The 22,706-nt window shown below is 39.1% G+C and overlaps 1 protein-coding gene across 2 annotated transcripts in view; it reads left to right on the top strand.

Moving 5' to 3' along the window:
• Positions 1-22,706, top strand: part of GRIN3A (glutamate ionotropic receptor NMDA type subunit 3A) — a 150,482-nt gene that overhangs the window by 43,523 nt on the left and 84,253 nt on the right. For both annotated transcript variants that reach the window (XM_038552981.1, XM_038552983.1), the window contains exons 2-3: positions 996-1,600; positions 18,412-19,459. In XM_038552981.1, coding sequence (XP_038408909.1) covers positions 996-1,600; positions 18,412-19,459 — 1,653 coding nt within the window. The remainder of the gene's footprint in view (positions 1-995; positions 1,601-18,411; positions 19,460-22,706) is intronic.

The following is a 22,706-nucleotide window of genomic DNA, read 5'->3' as shown; positions in this document are numbered from 1 at the left end:
AGTAAAAATCCCCTCTCAGTAGACACAAATATAATCAAGCCTTCAGTATTGAGCTATACACTTTATCCTAATGTATATATTGCTAATTATAACATAGGTCTTCATCTATTCAGGGTGCTCTAACAAAATACCACAGACTGAGTGGCTTCTAAACAACAGAAATTGATTTCTCACAGTTCTAGATGTTGGAAATCAGAGATCAGTGTGCCAGTATAATCGAGGAAGGGCCCTCTTCTGGGTAACAACCTGCCAACCTTTCACTATGTACTTACACAGTAGCAGGGGTTGGGAGCTCTCTTGAGCCTCTTGGGCATTAATCTCATTCATAAGGATTCTGGCCTCATGATTTCATCACTACCTAAAGGCTCCACCTCCTCATACCATCAGATTGAGCATTAATGAGGATTTAAACATGAATTTTGGGGAAACACAAGCATTCAGACTGTAGCACCGTATATATTAAAAATGCCTTTCTCAGAGGCTAAAAGTTTAGTAAACTGAGGTGTCCATTTTCCACACCATTCTTATACAGGTGTCTGCACTGTTTTAGCCTTCTCTGCTATTGATTTTAAAGGAAAGCAAACATAATTTCTTTTAATTATTTCACCTGAGAGGAGAATTTAACAAATGAGTTAAAAACAGCCATAGTTGGTAATGGAATACATGAAGGGGACAAGCTATAAGGAAGTAGAAAAGCTTGATAAAAATTTAAGACTTGTTGCCTCAGCCCTGACATTTACACCAAAAACCATTTGCTCTCTGGTACTCTTAGCAAGGAAGGTCAGCTGTAGGGATTCAATAATTCAGTTAGATACGAAAGTTGTTTTCCAGATGATGGGAATTTTATCCCAGAGGCATTTGACTATTGCAGGGAAAAATAAAGGATTTTTTTTAAAATAAAGGATTAAGTAAGCCTCATAAGAAAGCAAAATACCCCATGTTACCATCTTTGGCCAATGCTTTCTAATTCTTCTTTTTCATATCTTTAAATACAGAATCCCCTTCACCTACAACTGAGTTTAGAAAATTCATTAAGTTCTGATGCTGATGTCACTGTCTCAATCCTGACCATGAACAACTGGTACAATTTTAGCTTGTTGCTGTGCCAGGAAGACTGGAACATCACCGACTTCCTCCTCCTTACCCAGAAGAATTCCAAGTTCCACCTTGGATCTGTCATCAACATCACCACCAACCTCTCCTCTACCGAGGACCTCTTGAGCTTCCTGCAGGTCCAGCTTGAGAGTATTAAGAACAGTACGCCCACAATGGTGATGTTTGGCTGTGACATGGAAAGTATCCGGCGGATTTTCGAAATTACCACCCAGTTTGGAGTAACGCCCCCTGAGCTTCGTTGGGTGCTGGGGGATTCCCAGAATGTTGAGGAACTGAGGACAGAAGGTTTGCCCCTAGGGCTCATTGCTCATGGAAAAACAACACAATCCATCTTTGAGTACTATGTACAAGATGCCATGGAACTGGTCGCAAGAGCTGTAGCCACAGCCACCATGATCCAGCCAGAACTCGCACTTATTCCCAGCACGATGAACTGCATGGATGTGGAAACTGCAAATCTCACTTCAGGACAATATTTATCAAGGTAGGATGCAAGGCCTATGTTACATCCCCATTCGTAGGGTTTTGCCAGGAAGTAAAGTTCCCCTACCCCACCCATTTGCAGAAATCTTGACTGAGTAGCTTTTAACTCTAATAATATTTCTGAGACACTTCTGGTTACATAGGCTAGTATTTCATGATCTGTCATCTGGAATTTGATCTACAGATTTGAAAGCACACTGTGTATAGTAGGGACTATGCAGTCCTGCTTTTAAACCCTGGCTTAGACCCTTACTAGATATTTTTGACAAGTTATTTTAAAACTCTGACCCTCAGCTTTCTAATTAATAAGCGAAGACTATATTGAATAGCTTGATATATGATAATTAAGATACCATGAAATTATATATGAAAAGTACCTAACACTGTGCCAGCTCATAATAGATACCCAACAAATGTTTCTGTCCCTGCCCACTCTTAAACCAACAGACTTAGACAAATCTCTTTAAATCTATACAGAGAAAAAAATTAGTCAAGTAGGAAATGGATTTTTCTCTCTCCTCTCAGGCCATGATGCTTAAAGCAGTATAGAGTGGTAAAGACATGGAGCCTGGAGCCAAACTCTCTGAGCTTGATTTCTAGCTCTGCCACTTACTCCTTATGTGACTCAGTCAAGTTACTTTAACTTCTCTGAGTCTTAGTTTCCATTTTTGTAAAATGGACATAACAATAGATCTTACTATCCATGGGGTCATTGTAAAGATAGGTGATAGCTAGCTAACTAGATGGTAGATAGATAGAGACAGAGAGAGAAAGAGAGAGAGATAATGGATAGCTGGACACAACTAAGAGTTCCACAAGACTTTAATTGACAAAAACATGGGATTTTATATATAGATAGATGATAGATAGATAGATAGATAGATAGATAGATAGATAGATAGATAATAGATGATAGATAGATAATTGGGCACCTTTAACTAGGTAACTTTTTATTTAGGTACCTTTCTTCTCCAGTTTCTCAGTCTGGTTCAGAGGATAGAATGAAATAGCCCATTTAATTTCAAGAATAATCTATAATATGGAAATAATTTTCATGATCCCTGGCAAAAGGAGAATATCTTTAAAAGATATTTAATAGGGGCCTAGCTTTTTTTCCTGAAAAAAACCACCTGTGATCAAAAAGACCAAATCAATCAAAAAAAAAAAATCAAAAAAACAAAACAAAAACAAAACAAAAAGACCAAATCAGAGAAATTTTTGCTCTTTTAGAGGTGAGGGCTTAGCTCCAGGCTGGTCCCATTTTTAAAGTTTATTTACTTATTTTTAGTAATCTCTAAGCCCGATTTGGGGCACCAACTCACAACCCTGAGATCAAGAGTCACATGCTCTTCTGACTGAGCATGCAGCCCTTGTGGAGCAAGGACATCTTACTATATTGAAAAACAAAAGACAACCTCATAGTGTCTTGCCTTTTGAAAAGATATGACTATTTGATGAAATGTCAGGCCATCACAAGCATTTTACATTTAATCTTACACATATGAATTGAGCATCTACTACGTGCAAGGCGACATCTTAAATACCATATATTGGCAGTTTAGTCTTAGCCTGTATACTCTCTAAGGAATGTTGATACAATAAAATAATTTAAAATTCCTTTATTAGGCATCTACTAATGATAAAATTAGATATTCCATCATCATGTGAACTTTCCATTTTCCCCATATTGTATTTGAATTTCCACAAGATTAAAGTCCTTGCATATTTTATTTTACAGCCGCTATCAAGATTTAATCTACCATTTTTGAACTAGCACCTAATTGAGGCTCAGGATTTTATCTAGGATAAGAAAATTCTCCTTCATACAAAAATATAAGCAAAACTTTTATGTATAATTTGAATAGTCATTATTTTGGAAGGGCAATCATAAACAGCAGACAGGAAAAACCCCTTATGAAAGCTATATTAAGTTATTTAGCATCTTTCTGCCTCATATAAAATGGAGAGCACAAGAAAAATGATTCTGTTTGGATCCTAAAAATGTTTAGAAACTACAGGGAGAAATATTTGTTGACTTGGGTTGTATATACCCTAGAGGTTCATTTTATCAAGATCAAACTGATCTTTCTGGCTCCTCAAGGTTTAATTTATATTAAAGTTATGTGCTTCCTTTCACAAGGATCCCATGGTACTTTGTACATGAAATTATATGATGGTACTTAGCCCATTCCATCATCATTATTTGTCTATGTGTCTGACTTCTGAGCTAAAGTATAAATTCTATTAAGTAGAGACACTATTATTCAGCCTAGTTTAATACCTAGCACATAGCAGCCATTTAATAGACATTTATTGAAATAGAAGGAAGGAAAGGAAATTTTATATTATATTTACATGCTTCATTATCTGTGGCTGTAGAAGAAAAATAGGTGGCTGATAAATAGCATTTTGTCTAAATAAAAAATGTAGTCTTTTTTTCCTTTTCTTTTCTTTTTTTTTTTGGAATGAAATGTCAGGTTTGTGGATAACCTTTGCCCTTGTGGTTGTTACCACATAGTTTATTCCACTAAGTTTGAATGTTTCAAAGAAGAATGTAAGACGTTTGGAGCCCAGTAGCAATTCACAATGTGTAAGGGTCAGTGACCATGTTTTTATCTCCATGGATGTGTTTGAGAGTGAACTCCAGGAACTTCAGGAAATATGCCTAGGACTTCTTGGACTCCCTGAGGAACATGGTCAAAGAGAAAGTTTCAAAGTGTTCGGGAAAGGTTCAAGGGAAGTGGGCTAAACCCTGGAAGGAGTCTTTATAATGAATAACTGAAAAGCTGCCTTAAGCCATAAAACATCTGTGGAATTTCCATCAGTCTTATTTATTTTGTTGAATATGGGCTTTTAGGAAGTTCGTTATTCTCAGTCCATAAGTCACATCTGCATACGGTAATTTTCTTAATTGTTCCTAAATTTTGTGAGGCTGACCCCACTCCTTCACTGCGTCACGAAAGTCATGAGGATAATGAGCCATGAATAGCGAGTGTCAGTTATGCAAGCTTTCATTTCTCACACAATCATTTTCAGTTTGGGCTGACATAATTGTTAACATTTTAAAATGTTAATGAAATCGCCAAAAAACATGGATTTTTCAACATATGCTTTAGACTAGAAAAACTATTTCTCATGATAGGCTACATAGATGTAATTATAGGCATAAGGGTTTTTATTCTTCAGGGTCCCCACACCCCAGAGCAAATGTCCATCATAAGTACATGTAGACAAAACCACTTGGGGGCTAAGTTCATAGTATGATCTTTAACAATGTATTTGCAAGTTGTTTTATTAATAATTATTTGAGGCAATGAAATCTGGTATGTTACTTGGTAATATGAGGGGTTTGGGGCAGCTGATGGCTATTTGCTGAACTAGGGTGAGGTAGGCAGAATGAAGACCTGCATCTTGCCATTTTTTAAAACTTTTTTTAAAGATTTTATTTACTTATTCATGAGAGACACACAGAGAGAAAGGCAGAGACAAAGGCAGAGGGAGAAGCAAGCTCCATGTAGGGAGCCCAATGCGGAACTCGACCCCGGGTCTCCAGGATCAAGCCCTGAACCAAAGGCAGGTGCTAAACCACTGAGCCACCCAGGGATCCTCCTGCATCCTGCCATTTTCAAGCTGACAGCTCAGTGCATGAGGTCGAAAAGTAAGGAAATGATTATAAAACAAAAGGATACATGATTCTTTAAAGTAGAGATATGTCCATACAGACAGACAGAGGAGGAAATAACGAACTCTTCTCAGAGACCAAGGAGGAAACACTGGAATTGAATCTTTCTAAACGAGTCATTTTCTGGTTTGCAGCAAAGTCACTCGTAGAAAATGGCATATGTATATTCACCAAGACTCAAAAGAGAAATTTGGTACAGTTGGAGCATACATTGCATATGAAGAGCATTTGACATGACTCTGGAAAAGTAGTTAATTTGATAGTGCGCCACACAGGGCTTTCATGCCAAGCTAAGAAGTGTGCATTTTATATGCATACTGGGTGTCATTTGAATGACTGAACATTAGCCACAACATATTTATAAAATCATAATCCTGTAACAAATTAAGCAAAAAAAGTAATATAGCATAAAAACCTTGGAAGTGATTTTTTAAACCATTATGATAAAAAAATGTTTTTATTTCTCAAAACTGGCTTTAGCCTTGCCCACGTTTACTCCCTTATGGCATTATAAATGCCAGAATCTGGCAAAAGTGAGTAGGAGTTTGACCTACTGTTCCTAGGATTAGGGTTTTTCCATGCTTACTTTAGGCACTGGATTCTAATGAATCTATTGTTCCTAGAGAAAGAGCTCTTTTGGGTTAGTCATAGCATGGTCAAAGACTGTTATCTTTTCTTTAAGAATTCAGTCTAGACACTTACAGACACCTCATTCCCTGGGCCTAAGAAGTCCCTGATCCTTTACTTTACTAATTATAGTCCTGGTAGTTATTCCAGCTTCTAAACAGGCCATAGAATCTTGCCTTGATTCTTTGAACAGCTTCTGCAGGTCAGTTCTGTATCAAGTAGGCAGTAGGCAGTAGGCAGTTCATTTATTTATTCACAAACATTTGTTGAAGCTTACTAATATTAGGTGAGGCCCTTGGCTAATGCTGGAGACACAAAGAATAGAACACAGGGGTCTTGCTCTCAGGAAGCTGACAATCCCCTTCTGTTCTCACACTAAGAGTAGATATGCTCCTCTAATTATCCATATTTTTTTATCCACTTTCTTTGACCTGTTTGTTTGTTCATCATTCTTCATTGGAACAACACCCATTCCATGATTATTTTCTGGCATTAGCTCGCACTGTTAGGCCCCATCCTCATTCATCCTTAATGAATAGTCCAACATGCTAGAGACTCTCCTAGCTACGTCCATCTTTATGCTTGCATGGTCAAGCAATACCAAGATTCACTGGCCTTTCATTAATAGTAAATTGTTGTTTTACTTATTGATTCTGCACATATTGCTTACAATGTACTATGTGCCAGGTATTGTGAGGCACTAGGAAGCTTCAGGAAAGAAAGGCCGAAACAAATAAATCTCTATTCGAAAATCCCAAGATCTAAATTGACGGTCCACATTTTATTCCTGGATATTTAGAGAGTTCCAGAAGAACTTGAGGCTGCATAATAAAATTCTAATTTTAGATGTTCTCACCCTCCTTTACATTAATTTGCTGGCACTGTGACCCTAGCAAAGTTATTTAATCTTTGGAAACTTTAATTTCCTTAACTATAATGATTCCCACCTTGAAAACTCAAGTGGTATGCCTAGAGTCATTCAGCTAGTACCTTATAGGGGAAGATTTAAACCAGTTCATCTAAATCCAAATTCCCAATTCAGAATTAATATAAACCTTCCTTAAAAAAATATACACACACACACACACACACACACACACACACACACACACACCTTCCTTAATTAGGTTCCCATTACTTGACAGTTTATATTCTTTCAGTCAAAGCTATAGACACCAGCAGGCATGATTACTCATGTATAGGCATTCTTGTCCTGAGGACCCTACTGAGTAAACTAGTTAGCCTATAGGTTTAATCAGGTACTTAGAAGAGGTGGAGTTGCATTGCATATGGAGCCAGGGGTTAGAGGCTGGTAACACTAGTTCCTTGTATCCCTAAGGAGAACCCATTGTTATGCAGGGATCTAGTGTGTCCAGCTGTTACTCCTAAGTTAATATTCTATGCTAGGGTGTCTAAGGTGTAGGAAGCACATGCTTTTGTGTCGTGAATCTTAGGGTCCAACACTTAAGATCTGTTTCCAGATGCTTCCAGTAGGAACTCCTGTCACTGGACCAACTTGATTGAACTTGCTGTTCTCTCTTTGTGTCACTTAAGTCATGCCAAGAGCTGAGTCTGGAATTTTCAGAAAGTCATGGAAGCTTCAAATAAGGAACATTGGAAAATAGGTATTCCCTCAGGACCCTATTTTGATGAAAACAGCTCAAATTTGCTTAGTTCAGCATCCAGCAACTTTTAAACTGTGGAATTTTTCCGAATGAGGAGAGCTTCCAAGCTTGTATTTATTTGCTGGAGAGAAAATTGTTTTGACTTTTTTACTTTGTATACATCTACTATAAAATTTGGAAATATGTCAGAAAGAGGTATGCAAGTGCAGAGGGTAATACTGCAGCTCTACTGAATTCCAGATCTATCTCTCGGGCCACTTCAATCTCCAGACCCTATAACCCTTTGGATGGATGATTGACTGGTAAATACCACGTGATGTGCCAATGCCAAGGCTATGTTACTACTGGAAGTGCCAGGGCAGTACTGGAGGGGATATCAGTTCCTGGGTTAGTGCTGGAGTCAGATCCAGAGAGCTAGAATAAGTTAAGTTGAGATGTTACACAGAGCAACTAGGAGCAGTCCAAGGGCTGGGCACAGATCACAATTGTGGAGAAGAGTCAAGGTCCATACTAAAAAGCAAGGAGTAAGGAAAACTACTTAAGGGTATGGAACAGATCTAACTGCAATGTGAGAGAAAAACACAGAAAGAAAAAAGTGCCAGCTTGTCATTTGTGGCACACAAAAACAGGAAAAAGAGAATGTTCTATCCATGTGTCTAATTTTTTTAAGATTTATTTATTTATTCATAAGAGACAGAGAGAGAAAGAGAGAGAGAGAGAGAGAGAGAGACAGGCAGGGGAAGAAGCAGGCTCCATGCAGGGAACCTGATGTGGAACTTGATCCCGGATCCCGGGATCATGCCCTGAGCTGAAGGCAGACGCTCAACCGCTGAGCCACCCAGACATCCCCATGTGTCTGATATTTTGGTGTGTATTATTCACACCAATAGTAACACAGACCAAAAGGTATATATATTTTAAAGATTTCATTTATTTATTCATGAGAGACACAGAGAGAGAGGCAGAGACACAGGCGGAGGGAGAAGTAGGTTCCCTGTGGGGAGTCTGATGTGGGACTCTGTCCCAGGACGCTTGGGATCATGACCTGAGCCAAAGCCAGACACTCAACCACTGAGGCACCCAGGTGTCCCCAAAAAGTATATTAACACAATCACATAGGCTATTTTTCTCCTCTTGGGAAAAAAAGTTAACAAGGACAGGAGCTGTCCTTCCATGATACAGTTTCGCTTATAAGTAACTGAGTTTTGCTGATGTTGGCAAAGCATAGACCCAGATGATTCATATGTTTGTACATAGGTATATTTGACATATTATTAAATTGCTCTTGTCCTTTAACTGATAGAAATTTGTTTTAAAAGATGAGTTTTGGAGCTGATGTGATCAGTGATCAAAATACATGGGGCCCTCTGCTCTGAGGATTGAGAAATTTAGCAGTTTCTGATTCCTATTAAATTCCTTATCATCAGAGAGGTTTCCTATCAACCTAATTTCTTTTTTTTTTAAACCTAATTTCTAATTTTGTTACTCCCCATTATTTGAGGGGAAAATATATGAGAATTTTATTTTATTAAAGATTTTATTTATTTATTCATGAGAGACACAGAGAGAGAGAGAGGCAGAGACACAGGCAGAGAGAGAAGCAGGGTCCATGCAGGGAGCCTGATGTGGGACTCGATCCTGTGTCTCCAGGATCATGCCCTGGGCTGAAGGCGGCGCTAAACCGCTGAGCCCACCGGGGCTGCCCAATATACGAGAATTTTAATGCTTTGAACAATTTGTAAATTGCAGATGCAAATACTTCCTGCCTGACTGAGCCCCATTCTTCTGGTAAAGTGATGAAGAGCTCTTTAAGTGATACATGTCTGAACTGAGCAGAAGACATGCCTTTGATTGCATTTACCCCATAAACATCACTGGGCAGAAACTCTGGCCAAGCACTGTGTCATGCCTCAGATTCAAAGATGGCTCAGTACTCTGTAGGTGCTTCGATGCACGCTACAGTCTCTTTCAGCTTGACAGCCTGCAGTGTTAGAAAGCAGAGCAGTGGGTAAAGAGAGTTTGTTTATTCCTACCAGCCACTCTTGTGGAAGAGACTGCTCTAGGAATGTGAGGAATGTCAAAATCCACACTATAGACTTATGGTTCAAAGTCAAAGATGTAGGTGATCATCTGCCAAATACTTGCAGGTTAGGATTACTGAAAACGATTAGAATTGTTTACTAGAAACGATTAGAAAGGAGGGCGAAGGCATCATTGCACATGGAGCTCAAGAAATCATCTATATTTAATATTTATTTTGGAGAGCTATCCCATACACAGAGAACAAAACCAAAGAAAGCAATGTCCTCTGACAGAATTAGACCATGGGTAAGCTCTGTGGCTCAGGTGGCAAATTCATGTCATCAGGCAGGGGTCTGCTGCAATGAAAGAGGCCACAAAATGAAAGCTGAACTAATAGCAGCTGGTCATACAAATAGGCAAAGGGTCTCCAGAGCTATTTAAAAGAGAGAGAGAGAGAGAGAGAGAGAGATGGCAAAAGAGACATGAAAAGAATAAAGGGAAGTAAACAGATTTCAGGAGTGGGAAAGTGCCTACTAGAGTGGCAACAATAACAAAAATAATCACATTAGCTAGAGATGGTCAAGAGCTGATTCAAGACAAGACAGGATATTGGTGATTCTGTTACACAAAGTCCACCAACAGGAAAAGAGAGGAAGAAAAGAAAATTCAGAAAAATAAGAGAAAAGAGCAAAAAAAAAAATAATGAGATAACCATGGGTTAACCTATATATCAGAAACTGTAAGAAACCTAGAGAGGAAGGGGAAGAATTCTAGAGCCTGGGGAAGAGACACAAAATGAGGACAATTTAGAGAATAAGCGGCATTAAGGGAAAAGTCTTGAAGAGTTAAGAAAAATCACACACATAGATTAAAATACAAACATAAAATATAAATAGCTAATAATTCAGACAACTAAATATCTACAGTGGTTGTAAAAGATCAGGACTGGGTGTAAGTTCTAAAAGATAAGACTATCCAAAGACAGAATAGATTGGGGCTCTCCAGTGATAAAAAGCAGGAAAAAAAAAAAAAAAAACCTATGAATATGAGCTTGTCACAAATGTAAAAGTGTAGAACTTTGGAGGCTGTGAGTTTTGACTGGCGATTCATTACATGATTATAGATAATGAATCATGTGAAGAAAAGATGGGATTTCTGAACATTAGCAGGTCTCTTCCCAACTCTCCTCTCCAACCCCCAACCCCTACCCCATGAAAAGGAGAATGAGAAACTTTAAGGATATTCCTTTGTCTCGTACTAAGAGGGCTTTATTGAGCTTTTGCTGTAGTTAGTAGCTCTAGAGCTAAATTAAAAATGACCAAGAAATAAATATTTAGATTCACTGCATAGGAGCAAGTCAAGCTGATAAGGATTAGGTGGTGCTGCTGGGAGGGAAGTTGGAGAGAATGTCACTAACAATAATATAGGCAAAGGCAAGAATTCAAAATTAAGTTTTCACAGTCTAAAAAATTTTATAGAGCTTTATGGAGGATGAACAAGTCTCCCCTTCCTCAGGGGGGGAATATTAAATGTGATGAGATGATCAGAGGAAAAGAAATTCAGCTCATTTTTCAAGATATAAGACAATGAGAACACAGATTTTTTTAATGATACAAAAGAAAGTTCCCAAAGGGGAAAATAAATTTTATGGCTTTACAGAGCAAAATAGATATGCCTGTGTACAAATAAGATTAATGGAAGGCAATGGTAGCAGAAAAAAAAAAAGGTAAGAGGGCAATCTAAAAAGAAATAAAAAACAAATGAGAGAAGTAGATATACAAAGCTGAGTGAAAAAAAAGATCAAAATAGAAATAAAAATCTGACCTGTAAACAACTGGGCACCGAAGAAGACACGGGAGGATGATGATGTTTATAAACAATGGTTCAGTTCCTCTGTGGTCAAAAGGAAGACTGGAAACAATGGATTACTACAGAAATATTCAAAGGTAAGAAAAGGTACAGATTTATAATAAATAGAAAAAACATAATACTAGTAAAACTATATGCCAAATAAGAAGAAAAAACAGGGACAACAGATCTTAAAATTGGTTAAGAACATAACAACATCATTTGTAGCACTCCTGCTAACTTTATTTAACCTCAGTAAATTTTAGATCAAGTTTTTTTTTTTTTTTTAAGATTTTATTTATTCATTCATGAGAGACACAGAGAGAGGCAGGGACACAGGCAGAGGGAGAAGCAGGCTCCATGCAGGGAGCCCAATGAGGGACTCGATCCTGGGACTCCAGGACCACACTCGGGGCCGAAAGGAGGAGCTCAACCACCAAGCCACCAGGTGTCCCTAGACCAAGGTTTTTTAAAAAGTAAAAATAGTACATGAATAATGTAATTAGGTAAATTAAGATAAACACTGCAGCTAACATCCTCTGATTAAGGAATATAGAAGTATTTGACACAGTTGATCACTGTCCCTCCTTGCAATATCTTTTTTACTTGGCTTCTAGAACCCAACGCAGGCTGTTCTTCTCTTACCTCTCTGGCTAACTTCTCAGTTCCCTTTGCTAGTTCTTCCTCAGGCACCACATTTAATGTCAGAGTGCTCAGATTTACTCCTGGGTCTTCTCATCTACTGTTACTCATCTTGGGATCTCTTTTGGTCTCCTTAAATACCACATCTAGAGGGATGGCTTCCAATTTCATAGTTCCATTCCTAAGCTCCAGATGATCTCCAACTACCTACTTGACATCTGCATTTCAATTTCTGTAAGTTATCTCCAACTTAACCCGAGCACATTGAACTGGTCATTCTCACCCACCTCAAACCTGACTCTCCTACAGTTTTCTTGATCTCAGTGGCAACTCCATGACTCCACCTGCTGGGGCAAAAACTTTGGTGTCATCCTTGTGTCACCTTTTCCTGGCAACCATATCTGAGCAAATCCTGTCATTTCCAGTTTCAACATATATCAAGATCCAACCTTCACTGCTACCACCTCAGGCTAAACCATCCTCACCCTTTCATCTGGGTGTTGGAAACAGCCCCCTAACTGGTCTGCTGCTGCTGCTCTTTTTTCAGTTCATTCTTAACACAGCACTGTAGTGATCCTGTTAAAATGTAAGTCATGTCATATTGCTTCCCTGCTCAAAAGCCACCCACGGCTTTCCATCTCATGCAGAGAAGAAACAGAGTCCTCATAATGACCCACAACATGCTATTTCCCCACCTCCCACTATGTATGAATTTTCTCTGACTTTTTTTTAAGATTTTATTTACTTACTCATGAGAGACACACACACAGAGAGAGGTAGAGACATAGCGAGAAGCAGGCTCCCTGCACGGAACCCGATGTGGGACTCCATCCCAGGACCCCAGGATCATGACCTGAGCCAAAGGCAGACGCTCAACCACTGGGCCACCCAGGTGTCCCTTCTCTGACTTTATCTTAAACTCTTATGCCCCTCACTCCCATAGGTGTCCCTCCAGCAGTAGAAACGCCCTCACTTTAAGAAAGCTGGACTTGGTCCTTCCTCTACAGGGAGTACTCTACCTACATCTCCCCCTTCTGGTTAGCCGCTTCCCTTTCTTCTGCTCTTTACTCAAATATCTCCTTCTTTGCTGGCCTCTCTAATTTAAAATTTCACACTACTACTGCCACCCCAGACACATTTTATCTCTTTATTCTGCTTTATTTTTCCTCCTTTGCACCTAGCAGCTCTCATATCCCATACATACTACCTATTTAGCACATTCATTTTGTCTCCTTCAGTAATATATAAGCTGCAAAGATTTGTGCCTGTTTTGTTCACTACTATATCCCCTAGCACTTCTCATAGTGCCTGGCACACAGGACTGTTGAATGAATCAATGATTGAATGGGTGACGTGTTGTGGTTTTTTGTTTTTTTTTGTTTTTTACCACCTTTGCTCATTTGTTTAAATGAATAAGAAAATCCTTGAATCAGCAAGTCAAGTTTTGTGTGCAAGTGAGGCTATTAAAATGTATCTTAAATGTATTAAATACTCATCTTGCTTATACTGTGAACTGTCTCAAAAACAATTTTTACATTTTAATTTGCAAAGTATACATTTTATCTTGGCTCCTATACAAATCAACATATATTCTTAATTAGTGAGATAATTGGGAGCTTTTACTAAAGTGATAAGTTACCTCAATGCAAATTAACTAATGAGCTTCATTCTTTTGAGCAGAGTGGTATCTTGGGAGGTTTGCTGATAAAAAAAAACACAGATACCTGACTGCTTTGTTAAACATTTGACAGGAAAGGCACAGTGCTAAAGTGGGCGCTTACTCAGCACAAGATCCAAGCCCTTACCATACATGACAAAGCTATTGTAATATTCTTCTAAGTGGTCTCCTGGTCACCATCTCTTCCTATGTACACAGGTTACCTGTTTCCAGATCAATATTACTAATGCAGACCTCTGCTTATATCATTACTCTGCTCAAAAATCTTCACGGTTCCCCTTTTCCTACTAAAAAAAAAATCCAATCTCATAAAATGGACGTGTAAAGTCTCTCCAGCCTAGTTGCAATCTGCTTTTCTTATATTATTTTCTCGTATTTTTCTACCCTGCTCTCCAATCGAATTTTTGTGCTTCCTACCCCTTGTTATACTTTCCCCCTCCCTACCTTTCTTCATAACATTCCTGAAGCTGGAAGGTTTATTTAGAATTCATTTCTAGGCTAGAGCAGTAGTGTGATCAACACAGAGTGTGGTGATATTATTGGTCCCTGTGACCCAGGCTCTAAATTTCTATTAAAAATTTTTGTGAAGGCACTGGGGGTTATTCTATATGTTAGTAAATTGAACACCAATAAAAAATAAATTAAAAAAAAATTTTAAGATTGCTTTTCTCCTTTTTTATACCCACGTTGTTATATGGGCTTACACTGAGCTGATATTCAACTAAATACTCCAGCACTTATTTATGTGACCTTCCATCAAGCTGAGTTTCACACATCTTTCATGTGGTTTGTGGAGTAAGTGCAACCCTGTGCATTTGGTGCCTTAAAATCACTACTTTTCTTTTTGAAGACTATATATCTCCTGATTATGCCATCTTTTCTCCACTTATACTGCTATTACCTTAGCTCTTGCCACCTTAAGCCCCTTATGAAACAGGCAGAGAGAGAAGCAAGAAAAAGAGGGAAGGAGCATTATTCTTCACATATGAAAGTGTGCTCACCCCTTTCCTCCTTCCAAACCATTTTCTATATAGCTAACAAGGGGAAAAACCTTTTTAAAATCGAATCTGGTCATGTTCTTCCCCAGATGAAATCCCCTCAGTGGCTCCCTATTACCTTCATCATAACCTCAGACCTTTTGAAATTCATTTCCCACTTCTGTCTTTAGCTTTATTTCTCACCACGCATCATTTTGTACTCTGTGTCTGGCTTTTGCACACACATCTCCCTGGGTTAATAGGATCGGTCCTCAGCTTCTCTTCCTGGCTAACTATTCTTTCATAACAGAGTCAACTCTGGCACCCCTCCTCTCTGAAGCCTTCCCCGCCATGTCTGCAGTGAAATGTGCAGGAGGCCTTGGTCTTGTCCCAGTGGCACCCAAATTTACCTCTATTGTGACACTCATTATATTGGTTTAGAAATGCCTACTTGCTTTTCTTTCTCTCCATTGGAAGACTTAAGGTCCCCGAGAACAATGAGTGTGTCTTTCATCTCTGTAACTCTCATGTTAAGAACCATATTTGCATCAGTTTCTCTTGTGAGTAAAAGTATTCCTGATTTTTCATTTTCTTGTTCATCCAAAAAGAATCCAGGCAGGATAAAAAGGAACATGGTAGAAACTGATTAAAGCAAAAGGAAGATTTCAGCCATTTACTCCGTGGGCATTTAAACTTTGCTTATGGACTGTCATCATATTCCAAAGAATACATAGTGAGAATGACTATAACCAAAGTTATCAATGAGGTTTTTTTTAAGATTTTATTTATTTATTCGTGAGAGACACACAGAGAGAGGCAGAGACCTAGGCAGAGGGAGAAGCAAGCTCCCTTTCAGGAGCCTGGCGCAGAACTTGATCCCAGAACCCCAGGATCATGACCTCAGCCCAGGATCAACCACTGAGCTACCCACACATCCCTCAATGAGATTATTTTAACTTATCCTCTCTGGAAAACTGAAAATAAAATAGACAGAAATAATCTGAGACCCAATTTCTTGGTGCCAATTGCATAGTGAAACAACCACTGGGTTTTCTGGTCTGGGAAAATTGAAGACCTTTAGATCCTGGTAGATTTGCCTTTCTGTGACAAATGAATGGCTCAGAGACAAATGAGCATTGTCCTTCAGTCACCACCATCTTGGAGGTTATTGAACATCAATAATGAGGAATTAGTTTTCCTGGAATGAAGAAGTTATGTAATCACTGCAAGATTTCTTTTCTGAGATGATTTAAGTGTATATTTTTTCAGTGGTAGTCCTTCAAGGGTCCATCCAGCTAAAAATCTATAAAAATTCCCCAAATATTCTTAAAATAGTGAAGGGCTTCTCTATATACAACTCTTACTTTACTTTACTGATCACCAAATTGACCAAATGAAATTAACCTATTTACTACAAACCATTTTGTTCCCTAGGCTATGTCAGTGTGTGTGTGTTGGAGGGAGGGGGCAGGGGGAGTGGAGATAAATACATCAAACACATCAAACAGTAGACTGCTCATTAGAAAAACAATTGTCACTCTTCCTTTATAGTACCTAGATAATTATCAGTTGATTAATCTGTATACTTTAATAATTTGGTTTCCTACTTCTCTAAAGAAGGATACAACTGTTTTAAAATCTAAGATAACTGAGACTTCATTACTTGTTGCAAAATAAAATTCATTTTAAGTGGTAGAGAGTCCCACTGGGGAGTGCTAACATGCATAATCACCATTACATGCAATCTACCAAAATGAACAGTTTCGTTGCATTTAGTAATAGGAGCATCTTCAAATGTGATTTACATTTATATCTCTAATGAAAATTAGTACATTCTTCATACTTTCTGATTTTTCTGTGTCCCTTCTATGGCAGCATAACTTCTTACTACTTGTATTGGTATTTGTAAATTACTGAGTCATGTTGATGGCAGGCAATGGATGAATGTGTTTTGCTGAGAGCCTAGATTTGCATCATCTAATTCCTCAAAAAAAAAAAAAAAAACTTCTATGCTACATTCCACATTTCATTGAAATTCCTTCTCATTTAAAATGTGTCTTGAGTACCCTCTGACTTTCCCATGTTGTAGTACTTTGTGTCTCCAACTAGAAAAGTTCTGTTACAGATAAGGGAAAAGTGATCTGGGGACAGCCTTGATTGAAAAAAACTTGAGTGACTGCTGGGGAATGACTACATGGGAAAGTTTCCATCTGGACCATCACATGCATGGCCCCTTGCCATTCCAAGGAGGCTCTCATCTCTGTTTCCAGAGTTTTCTGTATGGCCAGTTCCTTCTGGAAACTTTCCCATGTAGTCATTCCCCACCAAATGACACTGAATAATAGGTACTATATCTGCAACATTTGTTCTATGTCAAAAGCTATGGTATATATTTTACATGCATTATTTCCAGCCCTTGTAATGGAGGGCGTATTATTTTCCCCATTTTGCTGAAGACAAAACCAAAGACAATGCTAAGTGCTCTGGCACCAAAAAGCCAGCCAATGAAGGAGGCTGGACCAAAATCCAAACAGAGAGGTCTGATGTCAAAGTCAGGCTTTTCTTTGGATATAGGCCATAATTAAGAGTATGAAAAATACTGCAAGTTTGTATGTTATCTCGTATTGCCTTATCTTCCCAGACACTGACCAAGCGCTTTCCTGCCTTGTCCAAATCAGAAGAAATCAGAACATATACTTGACAGTGCCTGGTTCACTTGGTTAGGAATCAGTATATCATTCAGTTGGCAATTTTCCTTTCTTTGACTTGGGCAAAGAAGCTCTCTCCACAGCCAGAGTCAATTGTTTTTCTCTAATGACTTAGAGGGAGGGTAGCCTGAGGCTATCCTGAGATCTGCAAGTCTATTTCTCATCATTTTCTGTGTTCCATGGATGATATCCAACATGCTTTGACTAGTCTTATGAGGACAGATGTGTTGATTCTTTCCACTGTGAAAAGAAAAACGTTGAAAGTAAGATTTGGATACTTTCTGGAATTATGAGTCCAATTTTTAAGCAATTATAAAAGGATAGGCATACTTATTAAAATTAATCGCTTAAGGGGCACCTGGGTGGCTTAGTCGGTTAAGCATCTACCTTTCTCTCCCGTCATAATCTCAGGGTCCTGAGATCGAGCCCCATGTCAGGCTCCCTGCTCAGTGGAGAGCCTGCTTCTCCCTCTCCTTCAGCTGCTCCCCTTACTTGTGTTCTCTCTCTCTCTCTCTGTCAAATAAACACATAAAATCTTAAAAAAAAAAAAAAAAAAACTCCTTCCTTGCACCAAAAACAGTATTTATTGAGCTGATTTCATTGCAATTGAATAGAGTGAACAGTTAGAAATGAAGCATGTTAAAGATGCTGAGAACCTCCATAGTTTAGAAAGTTGTGAAAATATATGTAATTAATAGTTTACAACAGGAAACAATTAACACCTCCCTTAACTAGGAATAAAGAGATTTGGAGTAAGACCAAGAGTCTCATACCTAGCCCAGATGTGAGAACCTAAGGGTGAGATCTCATTTGCTCAATGAAATAAGACTCTTAGAAAGAGTCCAGGTTATTAATTCCTGAGGAAATTATAGGCAATGCCCTTTTTTTAAAAAAAAAAATTAGAATTTCTTTTTGTTAAGGCAGAGAAGCAAACCTGAGCACTGCTTCCTGTCTTTGGTCTCACCTCTCTTCCTTACTTTTTGCCTTTGCTCCTCTTTGCCAGGTTTCTAGCCAACACCACTTTCAGAGGCATCAGTGGCTCCATCAGAGTAAAAGGTTCCACTATCATCAGCTCAGAAAACAACTTTTTCATCTGGAATCTGCAACATGACCCCATGGGAAAGCCAATGTGGACCCGTTTGGGCAGATGGCAAGGGGGCAAGATTGTCATGGACTATGGAATATGGCCAGAGCAGGCCCAGAGGCACAAAACCCACTTCCAATACCCAAGTAAACTACACTTGAGGGTGGTTACCCTGATTGAGCATCCATTTGTCTTTACACGGGAGGTAGATGATGAAGGCTTGTGCCCTGCTGGCCAACTCTGTCTAAACCCCATGACTAACGACTCCTCTGTGTTGGACAGCCTTTTTAACAGCCTTCATAGCAGTAATGATACAGTGCCCATCAAATTCAAGAAGTGCTGCTATGGATATTGCATTGATCTGCTGGAAAAGCTAGCGGAAGACATGAACTTTGACTTTGACCTCTATATTGTTGGGGATGGCAAGTATGGAGCCTGGAAAAATGGGCACTGGACTGGGCTGGTGGGTGATCTCCTGAGTGGGTCGGCCCACCTGGCAGTCACTTCCTTCAGCATCAATACTGCACGAAGCCAGGTAATAGATTTCACCAGTCCTTTCTTTTCCACCAGCTTGGGCATCTTAGTGAGGACCCGAGACACAGCAGCTCCCATTGGAGCCTTCATGTGGCCACTCCACTGGACAATGTGGCTGGGGATTTTCGTGGCTCTGCACATCACTGCCATCTTCCTGACTCTGTACGAATGGAAGAGCCCTTTTGGTATGACTCCTAAGGGGCGAAATAGAAGTAAAGTCTTCTCCTTCTCTTCAGCCTTGAATGTCTGTTATGCCCTCTTGTTTGGTAGAACAGCAGCCATCAAACCTCCAAAATGCTGGACTGGCAGGTTTCTAATGAACCTTTGGGCCATTTTCTGTATGTTTTGCCTTTCTACATACACCGCGAACTTGGCTGCTGTCATGGTAGGTGAGAAGATCTACGAAGAGCTTTCTGGAATACATGATCCTAAGGTAATGCTTCTTTTTATTCTAGCTTTCTTTCTTGTCCATTGTAACTGCATATATCGGGTCTTACACTATAGGATGTCTATGTTCTTTCATCTAACACAGTATTCTCTCAGCCATATCTACAGACTAATAGCTAAATAAAATACTTTATTGTTTTATTGAATGAAACAAAAAGAGTGAGGGGCTTTAGAGGGTGTTTTTTCTAAAGAAGGTTTTTCTGGTAGGAACATCTATTAGTTGTGTTATTTGTGAATCTGACAGGATGGCCATCAAGGAATAGACGTACAAAGTATTTTCACCCAAAGCAGACTTCAAAAACTGATGGATTACTTCTCTTGGGAAATAATGGAAATAAATAATAGAATCCACATTTAAATTGTAAAGAATCTTTTTTTTTTGCCGTTAAAAAATAATAAAATGGAAAGAACTAACATTTTATCATAAACATCCAAAGTCAAATGCTAGAGAACTCAATCGGCATAGAACAAAGAGTACTGAACTAACTGAGATGGCAGGCTTAGCTAAAAACAGAGTGTCTTTTTCACAGTAAGGAAAGCCATACAGCTGGCCACCTTGGCTGAGGGTTTCGTACCAACAGTCATATTATAATGTCCAAGGACATTCAAACAAAGTATGTCTATTCTAGGCTGCCTTTGGTATCCTAGACTTTTGACCGCAAGGGTAGATGGGAGGAGATGGGTAGAGTTCAGGTATACAGGCAAAGCTGTGGTGATACTCGAGTAAGGACAGCCATGTGTGTGTTCTGTCTGAATTAAAACAGGACGCCTTCCAGAGACTAGGGGTATGGAGAACCTAGTCCAATCTGGTGAGAGTAGGGAGGAGGTGGTTGTTGAGGCTCAAGGAAATTGGACTAAGGCCCAAGAGTACTACAGTCCTGATGGGGAACAGAATTCAGATCCAGAGCAGAAGTATGTTCCAATGCATACAACCTACCTAGGAGAGATCAGAGGAAGTTGCAATTCAGTGGACATACTCCACTCTGTTCACAAACAAGTGTGCCTTTATGGTGTTTTTTTTGTTTTGTTTTTTTGTTTTTTTTATGATAGTCACAGAGAGAGAGAGAGAGAGGCAGAGACAGAGGCAGAGGGAGAAGCAGGCTCCATGCACCGGGAGCCCGACGTGGGACTCAATCCCGGGTTTCCAGGATCACGCCCTGGGCCAAAGGTAGGCGCTAAACCTCTGCGCCACCCAGGGATCCCACAAGTGTGCCTTTAAAGGGACACGCTGTGTTTAAGCAACTTGAGCTCAGCTCAGCTGAGCATTTCAAATTGGGAAACACTCATTATGTCTTTCCAAATACCCCCTTTCATACCAAGTCTCAAGGTATTAAAACTTTACTATAAATTTCTATTAAACATTTAAAAATAATTTCAGGGCAGCCCGGGTGGCCCAGAGGTTTAGTGCTGCCTTCAGCCCAGGGTGTGATCCTGGAGACCCAGGATCGAGTCCCACATCAGGCTCCCTGCATGGAGCCTGCTTTTCCCTCTGCCTGTGTCTCTGCCTCTTTCTCTCTGTGTGTCTCTCATGAATAAATAAATAAAATCTTTTTTTAAAAAATAAAATTAAATAAAATTAATTTCATAGAGCATCAACACACAGGATATTTGCAACTATCTTTATCAAATGATGAAGTGGCCCAGAGGGCTGGTGGTGCCTTTAGAGACTCTCATAAACAGTTTGGATTAAGATATAAGGTCTGTTCTGCAAGAAAAGGAACATGAGAAACTTGACCCATACACTGCAAACCTCCTGGTAAGTGACATGAACCTCAGGAAACAGTTCAGCAAACAATGGCTTACTGATTAGGCAAGGAATTACGTTGCCTTTTAATGCACATTCAGGGCTTCAGGTTATGAGCTGGAATCCAATGAACACCAAGTCTGTAGCATAAATAAATGTATCACCCTAAAGAGAGATTTTAATCATGCTTTTGCATTCATGCTTTGCAGTGGTATTAGCAGCTGCTGTTTATTTTTTGCCTAAGTTGGGCTGTAGATCTCCCAAAGGTTCACTGCCTTGTTAGCGGCTTACCCAGATATGTTACATGAATCTTGCAATGTGATGCTTAAATTAGGAATTCAAAGTGAAAACCATTCAATCCAATCTAGTACAAAAAACAATCTAACATGTGCCTGTTGTGAAGATTCCAGACCATTATCTAATGTAAAAAGGTGAACACAATCCCTACTAGAGCTTCATTAATCAAAACCAAAGATTGTCAAAATTAACTCATGGATGCTATATGTGAGAAACCAGTGGCAATGATTATTTTAGGGGATTAAATAGAAAATCATAAAGATAGATGGCACACGGCAGTAAAATAGTTTCTTTAAACAAAACAAGACAGCCATTCAATGTCTGATTCCACCAGAATAAAAGGTGAAGTTTTTATCAACCTCACCCCACCCACAAGAGAAAGTGAGCAGAACTAGACAAAGTCAACTTTGTGTTATAGCTAGTACGTTCTTAATGAAGTGGGACAAGTATCTAAAATACATTAAATTTGGAGTGCCTGGGTGGTTCAGTCAGTTAAGATTCTGGTTTCAGCTCAGGTCATGATCTCAGGATCCTGGAATTGAGCCCTGCACTGGCAGGGAGTCTACTTCTCCCTCTTCATCTCCTGCTCCCCCTGCTTGTGCTCTCTCTCGAATAAATAAGATCTTTTTTAAAAAATAAAAGACTTTCAATTTGAGATAATAAATGAATTTCCACTATAGTTCTCCCCCAAATGTATATTTCTTCCCCAGTATTGTTCTATGGTAAAGTCTCTCACATATAGGTTTTTGTCATATAAAGATACCCAGATCATTTGACTAAGCAATACTTGACATCTGGGCTTTGGACAAATAATGTTGGTGACAGAATTGTTACATTTTCATCCAGAGATGTGGCATTATGCAAATGATGGAGTGTCGTCACCCTCTCCGAGAGAGAGATGATTAAGATAATGTTCATACCCTTTCAGTCACTCAACTTTCATCCTTAAGTGTATTGCAGTTACTCACATGCATACTTTTCTGTCCTACCCATGCTAAATTCTTTAGAGGACTGTATCTTTTTTCTTACACTGAATGATGGAGAGAAATTGAGAGGTAAATAAGTCCAGGAGAGGAGAAAACAACTCTGAAAGTTGTAAACATGCTGGAGTTCAGAAACATGAAATACTGTCAAAGTTAAAGGAAAGGGCCATCACCTTCCACTTAATACATTAAGGGAAAGCTTAATTAAC

This window comes from Canis lupus, chromosome 11, assembly GCF_011100685.1.
Source record: "Canis lupus familiaris isolate Mischka breed German Shepherd chromosome 11, alternate assembly UU_Cfam_GSD_1.0, whole genome shotgun sequence".
Taxonomy (NCBI): domain Eukaryota; kingdom Metazoa; phylum Chordata; class Mammalia; order Carnivora; family Canidae; genus Canis; species Canis lupus.
Note: the sequence above shows the minus strand (reverse complement) of the source record. Positions and strands in the feature narration are given on the sequence as shown.